We start from the raw sequence: 11,432 nt of genomic DNA, 5'->3' as shown, positions 1-11,432 counted from the left end.
CGGCTTCGGCAGGTGTCTGGCAGGTGGAGGGAAGCAACTCTCCTCCTCCATGGCAACCTTACCCTGCGCTGCTTCGGCAGGTGTCTGGCAGGCGGAGGGAAACAACTCCCCCCTCCATGGCAACCTTACCCTGCGCGGCTTTGGCAGGTGTCTGGCAGGCGGAGGGAAGCAACTCCACCTCGCCGCCACCTGCGTCTCCTCACCTCATGGCAGTAGCGGTAGTAGCCAGCCGGGCAGAAGATGATGTGGCAGGAGCAGCCAGTAGAGGCCAAAAGCGCCCAGCTGGCATGAGAGCTGCAACGCCCGCCCTTAGTCCAGCGCCTGCAGAACCAAGTAGGCGTGCAGGCTGGCGCTCAGCAGCCCGGAGGTGGAGGCGTGGGTGGTGCGGTTCCACCGGCCCTGGCAGGCAGGTGGTGGGGAGGCACTCCGGGTGTGGGCCGACTCGCCCTGTGCCAGGCTTGGTGCCCTTTCCACCACCGCTACACCGGTACCATATCTGGTCTGCCACCACGCTCTCGCCGCCACATTGCTTCACCCCATGCACAGGTCCCGACCCATCCCCGCATGCTCACGGCCTACTGGTACCAGTAGATCTTTCAGGTAGGTTTTTCCAGATGTTAGTAACTCTTCAATTTCACTTTCTTGCAGTACGTTGTTAAACTGCTTGGAAACAAGTGAGTATAAACTAATCAGATGTTTCAACCAAAATCTATGCAATTAATCTTTACCTGGTGCTGACAATTCTTGATCTTCCTTTTTCTCAACCATTTTTGCTATTATTACAAGTTCTTTCATGTCATCTTTTTTTATTCTTATCCACCTTCTTTAACCAAGCTTTGTTCTTTGAATTATTCATATATTCATCCAAAACTGCAGTTTCTTCCTTATCAGGTGCTGACTGATTCACTGCAGTATCTCCATTGATCGACTGATAGAAATGTTTCTGATTGGATTGAAATTGGGGGTTCTGCCTATAATTTGCAATTCAAGTTTTGTATCTGCTAATTTTCTTGGCTATTGCTGTTATTTGCTGCTTTATTATTTCCAGTGTTCTTTGAGCTTCCTTGTTTCTAAGTGGTATTTCTTGATTAGGTATACCTTAGTCTTCTTGTTCTTCAGTTTCTTTTCTTTCATCTGTTCTAGCTTATTTGCATTTGATCACAGTTTGCTAATCTTATTTTCCAGCCTGATCTTCCATTTTGGTGGTGCATTATTTTGGCTTTTTTTCTTCTTTGTAGATTTTGCATCCCTGGTATTCAGTTATAACTGTAGATGTGCTGTGCATTAGTTGGTTTGTTTCATGCAGTGAGCTGGTGGTTATATTTGATATTACAGCATTGGCATCTTTTAATGCTTATGCTAGCTGTTTCTTTGCAACAAGCTTCAATGCAGGCAACCGTATTCTCTTGTTTTTGTGCTGTTCTAGATGCTCAGTTATTCTTTGTTTTAATTCTTCTAGTTCTTTAGTTAGAGGGCTTTGTTCTTTTTGAGGCAGAATAGAGGGTGCCTGCTTTCCAAATGAAAACAATTCTATAGCTGTGCTAGCTTCCTCTAACTGCCAACTCTCCTTGGTTTGCCTCTATAATCTGAGTTACTTCTGGCAAGGCTTTGATTTCTTTGTCCTGGGTAGACTTTTGCAATTCTTCCAATTCTGCTTCTGTGAACACTTTATTTCGTATTAAAAACTGATGTTGATCTGCTAGCCTCTATTCTGTTATTTGTATTTCTGGATGTTATTCTTTCCAGAACTGGTGCATTCATTTCAAAAATACTCTTTTGGGACTTAAACTGTAATAACAGATCATTATTTCTTTGTTTTCAATCACTGTATATTTGTGATGGGTAAACAGTTCTGCAGCTACTAGCCGTAGTTGCTCAATCAACAGTTCTGAGTCCTGTAACTTATTTTTCACCAGATGTCCAGGAAATCCAGCACCTAGCATAGTCCTTGTTTACTTGGGTGACGACCGAGCCAGTATGGATTTCTGGGTTTACATGCTACCATTTTCATGTACTGTATCCCCAAAATATCATAAACGTTTAGTATACTATACAAGCTCAAATCACTACTTTAGGTCACTTATATTATTATCTAGATCTGTTTAGGGTTTTTGCTCATGTATTTTTCTGCATAGCCCAAAGGAGTCAAATTCATTTTTTTGAGTCCCAGAAAACAGATGGTATGTTTTTCTGAGTATATTTTACTTAAACTGAAGATTTGCTTACATAAGAAATTGCATTTGGAAGAACAGCCTTCAAGTAAAGCAAGGGAGAAAAACAAAGTTCTTTCAAAGAAACAAAATAATTACCTCATCACAATCTCCTTCTACCATGGCGTAAATAGCTTTCTTAACCAAGTTTGTACCTGGAATACAAATAAAAAAAAATTTAAACTTCAAGTACAAAATGTTACAGCATGAACTAGTCTGTGTTCTGATCTTCTAACACATGCATAATTTAAGAAGTAACAATTAGTAATATGATAGTCTACACATTTTTTTAAAAAAAATATATCATAAGGGAGAGGGAAGGCAACCCAAACACCCACGTCTTTACATTAAGTATAAATGAAATATCATGGCACAACATTCAAAGATCTTATTTAAGATTATTCTTTAGCATTTTTGACTTTCAAAAATTTGCATAGCAGTTTCCAGAGGCAGTTTCACTTAGTTTCACTTAGCCTGCCACAACTTACAGTGTAAAGTAAGGGAACCAATGGGGTACAGAATAAGCTAATAAAATCATGCATATTCCTTTCCTTTAATGGGTTAAATTTCTGTCCCCAGTCTCCTTTTAACCTGTGAATGTCTTATATACAGTGGTGGCTCACAAGAGAAAGCAGCCAACCTAAACAGAATATATTTCACAAATATGAGGCATGTTTGTCTTGTCAACATCACTGCAGCAGAACAGGGTTGGTGATGAGTTCAAAGTGGATATCCACAGAATAAGGATTCATGAGCTGCACATAAGTATATGACAATAGCAGGCTGCTTCATTTTAAAAATTATCGATTAAAGTAATTGCCACAAAGAAAGGCAATTGTATGCAAAAATATTTACCTCAAAGCAATAGCTAACTGAAAGTATATTACTTTCAGAAGGCTTCAAAAAGATGCAACTGCTATTCTTACCTATGCCTTTTCTTCTGTATTTGGAATCCACCGCTAACATGGCTATATAACCTCTACGAAACATCTTTTTGTGCATGTCCAACTTGCAGACGATTGCACCTACGCACTCATCACCTACCATTGCCTTAAAAACAAAACAAAAACCAAACAAAACACATCTTGTAGGTTAAGGCTAACACACAGTGCCATAAAATCACAATTTTATAGACACATTTTTTAAAAAACCCCATGTTGGAAATTCCCCAAAACTTTATTTATTAACAGAAGCTTAAATTAGTTTCTTGGAAAAGTAGTATTATACTCTTTAGCTTGGATGTTAAGTTGCATGAGCACAAATATCTGCCCAGACTCATGCATAGTATATGAATTTGCTATCACAAAGGGCTAATAGTGAATAAGAAACTGCCCCAGAATGAGTACATGCATCTTTTATGTATGGATTGATAGCACGCAGGATGCCTTTTTTTTCTTTGTTGCTCTTTTTAGTCTATGCTATTTAAGAAAGCTTCACAAATCTTCTGAGAGGCTTGCATAAGAGGCACACAAAAGCTAGGAAACCGTGCAAACTACCTTCTGTTTATAATATTTAGTACTCCAAACAGTAGCTTTAGCCTGTTTGGCCTGGATCTTACAGTATTTTATCCAATATCGCAGTGTAGTTTGAATTATTCTTCAGTGATACTTTTCTATTCTTTGAGAATGAATCTTTTATTTTTATGAGGAATAGAATTATTAAATTCCAAGTAGAAAGCACATAACTGAAATACTGATCAATCAGCAATTCTAATAAGAGCTGCTATATCAGAACTGAAATAACTGATTGAAACATGAAAAAAGAAAAAGCCTTTGTAATTTCAATAGTCAAAGATTATGAAATGTAGATCAATTTTAAAATTTAATTTTTAATGAGAACATTTTTAATTTTTATGTTTCAGAAAGTTATTTCTGACAAATCCATTGCATGGCTCTTTTATACACAGATATTGCTCGATATATACTTTATATTTTACAGATGTTAGTTTCCAAATATGCTTCTTTGGATGGCAAATCTGACAAAAAGTACTAGCATCAATTTTTATCCTCCTACAAAAATACAAAACTTAGAATGTTGAGATTGGAAAAAGGAAGAATTGAAAAAGAAAATGTCATAAATCCTGACAAAACGTATTGAATCTGGTTACAGCTGTAGGTGAAATTTCTGCTGAAACCTAACTTTCCCACTTTTATTTTTTTCTGATCTACTTTTTGCATTAGGTGCATGTAATAAGATCAAGAAACATATACATAGTTAACATAACTGTTCAACTTGTATGATTTTCTAATATGATTATGCTAGCTTTCAAGGTATGCATGTACCCTCACGCTTGCAGATGTTTATTTATACAATATTTATAATGCTCACATAACTGATTGTTGCTGCAAAGGAGCATCTTGCTCATACCATAAGTCACAATTACTGACCAAGTTTCATGCAGTCAAGAATAAAAACTTTAGAATCTTAAGATTCTAAAACACCCAGGCAATCACAAGTGTCAGAATCAGTATTTTCACCTAAAAATGAAGTTAGGTCAAAGTTATGCAGGTAAAATAATTATATCTGCAGAAAATTTGACAAATTAAAGAAATGAACACTATTAGATTCAGACTAGATCAAACTTAGACTGATACTGCAATAATTTCTGATAGACAGAAAGAGCAGTGAAGCAGCAATAATAACTAGAAAGATAAATGCCTGAGTATTCCAACCAGGGTTATGATCATCTATTCCTATTCCTGTGAGTGATCAGTATCTGATCCTGGGAAATCAGAGGATTTTTTCTGTCCTTTTGAGAAGACAATTCTAAAAAAAGCATTTTGGTTAAAGCATTTATAATTGCTTCCTAAATATTTTCTAGACATTCCAATTTATATACTTCACTAACCAAACCCAATAAAGGTCAGGTATATGCTACAGACTTCACATTCCTCCTCTTGGCTTATGTTTCTCAATGCACCCTCAAGTCCTTAGCTTTTTTCTTTTTATTGTTTTGAAGGCACATTAACCATAATTTATTCCATTATCCCAACCATAGAAAAACACAGCAGATGAATCAATGAAAGAGGGGGAAATCGCATATGCCATGTGAAAATCAGACTGAATCAATAATGTAAGCTGAGAGTGGACTGATTTCAGGTTTGTCAGATTTGCTTTTGTATACCAAAAGGTATGCATTTAGAATTAAAGTATTGAGGAACTCTGTTCCAATCAGTTTTAGGGGATACCCTTTAGGAATTTTACTTCTTCTATTCCAATGGGTATATCTGGGAGAGTAATTTTCCAACTATTCTACAATCCTTAAAAGTTAAAATCAAAGCTAGCTATTCAAATACTAAAATAATACCAATATTATTACCAATATAATACACATATTATTGCCAATATAATATCAACACTAATCAAGGTTTGGATAATGTTTAATCCAGATAATATGTGGATGTTCTTGAGCTTTCTGACTATGTTAAAATCCTTAAAAGTTAAAATCAAAGTTAGCTATTCAAATCCTAAAATAATACCAATATGATCACCAATATATTAATCAATGCTTAATCCAGATAACATGGTGTTCCTGAGCAATAGAAAGGTAAATAATTCCTAGTTGCCTTGAAAGTAATCTTGGAGGGAAAACTTAATAAATGAATGTTCTCCTAGCTTCTTTCAATTAAGTAATGATCCTTGGCCTAGTTTACAGGCAATCTATAAGCTCTCCTCATATCACATAGGGATATTGGTATTTTTACAAAACATATTCATGATATATGGAAAATAATAATTCTGAGCAGCAACACACCATATTCCTCCATATTGCATCCTGGTTTGATGAGAGTCCCTATCTAAAAGAAAACCTAGAAGGACAAGTTGCAGCCTTGCTTAACAGAGCATACAGAAGTAACCCTTCCAGTTCTTAATTAACTGCAATGCTACTGTGTTAACTGTTAACACCCTGCAATACTAAAATATTCATTGAAAACTCAATACATCAAGATAACATTGTTAAGACTATATCCCCTATACTCATATGAAACTAATAAGAACAGGACTGGCATAATGTTTCTCAGTTATTTTCTAAGTTTTTGCTATGTAGTCATGCTGTATGGACTAGATGACCTCCAAGGTCCCTTCCAACTTTATTATTATTATTATAAACTTTTTTGTCATGTCACTTTTTGTTTTTAAAAAGTCAGGACTATATTTAAAAATAAGAATAGACTGTTACATTTTCAACTATTTTTGTTCCTAGTTTGCTTTAGAGATATTATGCTATTACTGAAATATTGTATAGCAAAGTTTGGATTTCTGAAATGTTTTTCATGAGAACGTAGGGGAAAAAATGTAAACTCTTCTGTAGGGTCTAAGCCAGTCATTGCTTAAACTGTCCATTCATTAGTTAAACAAATAGGAATATAGGAATGGGCCTTTCTTATTCTTACGTAATAGTTACTACCTATTTTTATGATTTTGCAAAAGGGAAAATAGATTTCAAATGAAAGCTGTAAATCTGGACATAGCTCATCCAGCTAGGGCAGTGGCTCCCAACCTTTTCTATACCCCGCACCCCTAAAACGCTTTTGATATATTCTCGTACCCCTTACAAAAGTTTGAAATAACGGCAACAAATTATGCATATACACTATAATTTTGAAAACCCAAGTTTTCGCACCCGATTGGGAACCCCTGAGCTAGGGCATGTTTCCCCAAGGAAATGCCCCTTATAAGCATTTACATTACACTGATGTGTCAATATATAAATCTTCATTTTCTCATGCCACCCTATCTGTATCCCACTCAGACATGTTTTATGTTTATTGTTCTTTTTGCCTTTGCTTCAACACCTCAAATATCCTCAAAAAGCTAAAACTTAGCATCTGATAAAGTAAAACAAACTCCATGTATTTTGTCATTTCCTTGAAAAGATCAAATGAATTTACTAGATTTTCTCACTGAAAAATTTTAAAAATGACTGTATTAAGGGCCTGTAGACATTATCACAAATAAACACGTCAAACCATTAGAAACTTTTCTTTCAATTTGTAAAATATTTTAAAGATATCTTAAGAGAACTGACTTTCAAGTAAGCATACTCTACTTTTTTTTCAGTTGCTTGTATGATACATGCAAAGTTTTAAAAGGAAGGCTGGCTAACCTGATATTTGACTAAGTAGATAGCAGTTTAGACTGCTAATAAATAATAAGAACCACTAACGTAATTACTTTAAAAAGAAATATTTAATGCAGTATGGTAGAATCATTTAAGAAATCCTCCCTTTTTTTCCTTTCAAATTACCCTCTCCTTACAATTATGGTTCAAGATCTATGCTCACCTTTTTAGGGGAGAATGAACTGCTTTCTGTATATAGAATCATGTCTATTTAAGACATACAATTTGGTAAGAGGCATGTTGCACATAACATGTAGGTTTTCATCTCTGAAAATAAGTTGCAATTTAAATTTTATACAAAAACATTAAAATTACATAAATGGTACCAAGTTAAAATTGAATACTGTGAAGTACCAAGGGATACTCATATTTAAAATTCCCAAAATGAGTTTTTCAGAAGCATTGTAAGATTGTATTAATCCTAATTTACTTTTCAAACATTTGCTCCATAAATAGAAAATAGAAAAGTTTGTACAAGTATCAACTCAAATATTTTCTAAGACATTACTACTTCTGATTTTAACTGGGCAAACATTGATAGAGCAAACTCCAAAAAACAAACTAATGACAATATAACTCAGCATCCCCAAACCATTTAAAAATAAACATACAGAATTCCAAATTCACCAAGCACAATTCAATTTCCTTTGTCCTGGGAACAAAGTTATAGAGAGATTGGTCTTCAGTTTACACTGTACATGTGGGCAAAGTTTATGAATAATTCTGCATAATTCAAACCATACTTACACAATTACCTGGTTTGCATATGATTTATTTTACAATTTGCCTACCGGTGAATGACAGATGTGAGAACTTTGTTTACTCTATAACTTTCTCCATATCACCCACCAACATTTTCCCTTTAACCCTTCAACTTTGCAACACATTTTTAATCGTGTCTCCACCCCAACTTACCAAAAAACAAAGCTGAGGCCAGTTGTGGATAAAATACCTATAAGTGTAAATGGAGTAGGGTTCAGACAGATCTTTGGTGATCAGTCTCATGATGTCTGGCATCTGTAGCTCGGACTCGTATCGGACATATCGTATTGTGAGGTCCTCTTTCTCCTCCTTCACCTGCTGGGGGGGCCAGGAAGTGTTTGTATGGGGACCCATGGAACATTTTTGCAAACTGCAGGTAGAGGCCAAGGATCTGGAGAGAAGTAGCAAGGACTCCTCTTCCCTTTCCAACTCCTGGTCCTCGCCTTCCTCCGACTCTCCTCCCCCAACCAGCCCATTCCTGTCCCCAGCCGAGGGAGCAGAAGCATCATGGTGGTGGTGGTGGTGGCGGTGTTGCTGCTGTTGGGACTGTGCAGTCCTTGCCTGGGGGCAAGGGACCTGGTGGTGGTTGCTGAGTGAAGGTGGACTTGTCTCCTGTTCCCCTCCCTGACAGGGATGCTGGGGCTCCTGCCCGTGTCCCATTCTTTTGCCAGGGCCAGTGGTGATGGTGGCGTTGCCGTTTTTCTTGCTATTGGGCGGACACTGCTTCTCGTTGCTGTTGCTTAAAACCTTGTCCTTCAGGGAGCTTCGCAAGTGCCGCAAGTCCGACCCAGCGATGAGGCCGTTGAGCTGATGGTAGTGGCGATGGGGCTGGCAAGCGCGGCGGCGGCGGGGCAGGCTCCCCTCCCGCATGCCTTCCTCCTCAGCGTCCTCCTCCCTGCAGGAACGCCTTCCTCCTTCCTCTTCGTCCTCCTCTTCCTCTTCCTCCTCTTCAGCAGTTCCCGGAAAGGGAGAGAGGAGCGCAGCGGCGGCTCCCGGCGGCGAAGCGAGGAGGCTGCTAGGCCCGGGCGGTACCTCGGCCATGTCCTGAGGAGACCAAAAGGAAGGAGGGAAGCGAAGAGAAAAAGAGTGAAAGTGTAAGAAGAAAACACCCAACGCTTCCCTTTTCATTCACACAACCCCACCCGCGTGTTCCCTCTTCTTCCTCCTCCTCACCCCAAAGTCCCTTCAGCAGCGGCAGCAGCAGCCGCGGCACCTCCCGCTCCCTTTCTCCGCTCCTCCTCATCCAGCGGCCGTAAAGCGCGACTAGGTTTCCTGTCAGGCCTGGCTGCCGCGGCTCCAGAATCAGGGAGACGGCGCGACACTTCGCGTCGCTTTACTTTATGGTTGGCCCCGAGGAAGGACTGAGAGAGAGGAAGGAGAAAGGGGTCAGAGGCGTGGCTTCTCACGAGCGGCTTTCCCTCCGAGGCGACCGCGCGCGACATTGGATTGCAGCTCGCTTTACGGCTGGCCTTGCCGCTAGGGTTGATACTGTAGTGTTACCGGCTCCATTCCGCTTGCGGTGGTTGTCAGAGACTCTATGGTCAGAAAAGGAGAATGAGGCCGTACTTGGGGTTACCTTCCTGTAATGGAAGGCTCTGGCGACATCGGCGGAGAGGCGCAAGCGCACATTGTCATTAAGCGCCGACTAGGCAGGAACAAACGAGTGAGGGGGTGGGGGAACGAAAACGGAGCGGCCGCTGAAAGGCATTTTCTACCAGACAAGGACTGGAGTATATCACCAGGATAGCTTAAGGGCAGCCCGTGCAGCAGGGACCTTTTAAGGGGAGAGCGGTTGTGCCTTATATATGGAGGAAGGCTCCTCCTGCTCTCCAAAGTATTTTTCAAACTTGGCAACTTTAACATGTTTGGACTACAACTCCCAGAATTCCCCTGCCAGCATTCTGGTAATTGAAGTCCTCATATCTTAAAGTTGCCGACTTTGGGAAACCCTGATTGGAATGATCAGTTTCTTTAATATTAATCAGCTGAACCATGCAAGAGCTATTTCCATATTTTGGGTGTGATCACACATTCCCACTTCATCAGACAAAACTGGGAAGATATTACTCTGATGAACTGAGAGCTAGTTTGGTGCAGTGGTGAAAGGCACCAGGCTAGTGATTTTTAGCTGGATGCCTTTGGGCCAGTCCCTGTCTCTCAGCCCTCTGAAGAAAGAGACAACGACAAACTACACTTGAAGATGTTGCCAAGAAAACTACAGAGGCTTGTTCCTGTAGTCGCCAGAAGTCAAGGTTGACTGGATGGAATGTAACTGGAAGCAATCAGAAATGGTGGTTGTGGAGGAACGTTCAAATAAACAATCTGTGCTCAAATTTGTCAGTCCAATTTGCAGGTGTATGAACCAGATATTTCATAAAATATCTGAGGTAAATCATTTGTTTAACTCAGCTGTAGTAGCATGCATCATCTAATTCTAAGGAGTAATGGCTGATGGTGTTTGCTGAAGTGATAATGCCTATACTCGGTGGATTTGGAGAATGTTGAGATGGGGAAATTTGGCCTATTCAGTAAATTTATTTGCTATTAAGTCCCTGCTCCCTCCACTTGATTCTTGTTTCCACTGAAATTTCCCAGTCAGGTGACTATCATGAATATTAGGCTACAATTCTCCTGTGGGTCTGGAAGCTACAGCTCAACATACCTGGAAGATACCAGTTAGGTTAGGAGAAAGCTACCTACCTGTTTTTCACTCCTTTATATAGTCCTGAGACTTGCAAAGTGTTTACTGCATTGTTGAGATGGTAATACATAGGCCATTTTGTGTGATGTTTCCTAAGAGCCTCATCTCTTCAGCTTGGAATGGCCATGTTCTTTCAGTCTGAAGTCATAAAGGTGGCGATGAGGTCAGTGATATTGTGCATAAAGGACGAGAAATACAGAGTTCAGGTATGGAATTCAGTGCATCAGATGACCACTAGATTAGATAGGTAAAAAAATGAACTGCATAGGTTTATGGACTATGAAACTTATCAACAGCTAATTATTTTCATATATTAAACACCAGCTGCTGGAGAGTGATAGAAGGAAGGCATATTTCAACTAATTATATAAGTTGTCTGAATGCATCTAATATGCCTCTATGTGAAACAAAGATGGGCTAAATAGGCACTTGAAATGATTCAGCGAGGTTAATCTTATGCTCAAAGTAATGCAAAGTTTATTTGAAGTACATAATTTCATATTGTGCACAACAAATGGTGCTTGTTAAGTAGAATTGTCACTATTTAGTTTGGCATTTAAAAGACACCTATAAGCTTGAACTTATTATAAATTAATATTTCAATTTTGAGGCTGCCAACCAAAACAAGAAGAAGAAT

General features: G+C 39.0%; 1 protein-coding gene across 1 annotated transcript in view; it reads right to left on the bottom strand.

The window, feature by feature from the left end:
- NAA30 (N(alpha)-acetyltransferase 30, NatC catalytic subunit) overlaps positions 1 to 9,135 on the bottom strand; it is a 14,430-nt gene extending 5,295 nt beyond the window's left edge. The window contains exons 1-3 of the mRNA XM_015832134.1: positions 8,248 to 9,135; positions 3,137 to 3,260; positions 2,310 to 2,365 (exon numbers count right to left, since the gene is read on the bottom strand). Of these exons, the coding sequence (XP_015687620.1) occupies positions 2,310 to 2,365; positions 3,137 to 3,260; positions 8,248 to 9,135 (1,068 nt within the window). The remainder of the gene's footprint in view (positions 1 to 2,309; positions 2,366 to 3,136; positions 3,261 to 8,247) is intronic.
- Positions 9,136 to 11,432: the final 2,297 nt, after the last annotated feature.

Source organism: Protobothrops mucrosquamatus, unplaced genomic scaffold, assembly GCF_001527695.2.
Source record: "Protobothrops mucrosquamatus isolate PMUCROS unplaced genomic scaffold, P.Mucros_1.0 scaffold_307, whole genome shotgun sequence".
Taxonomy (NCBI): domain Eukaryota; kingdom Metazoa; phylum Chordata; class Lepidosauria; order Squamata; family Viperidae; genus Protobothrops; species Protobothrops mucrosquamatus.
The sequence above is the reverse complement of the archived record's forward strand: the minus strand, read 5'-3'. Positions and strand labels throughout refer to the sequence as shown.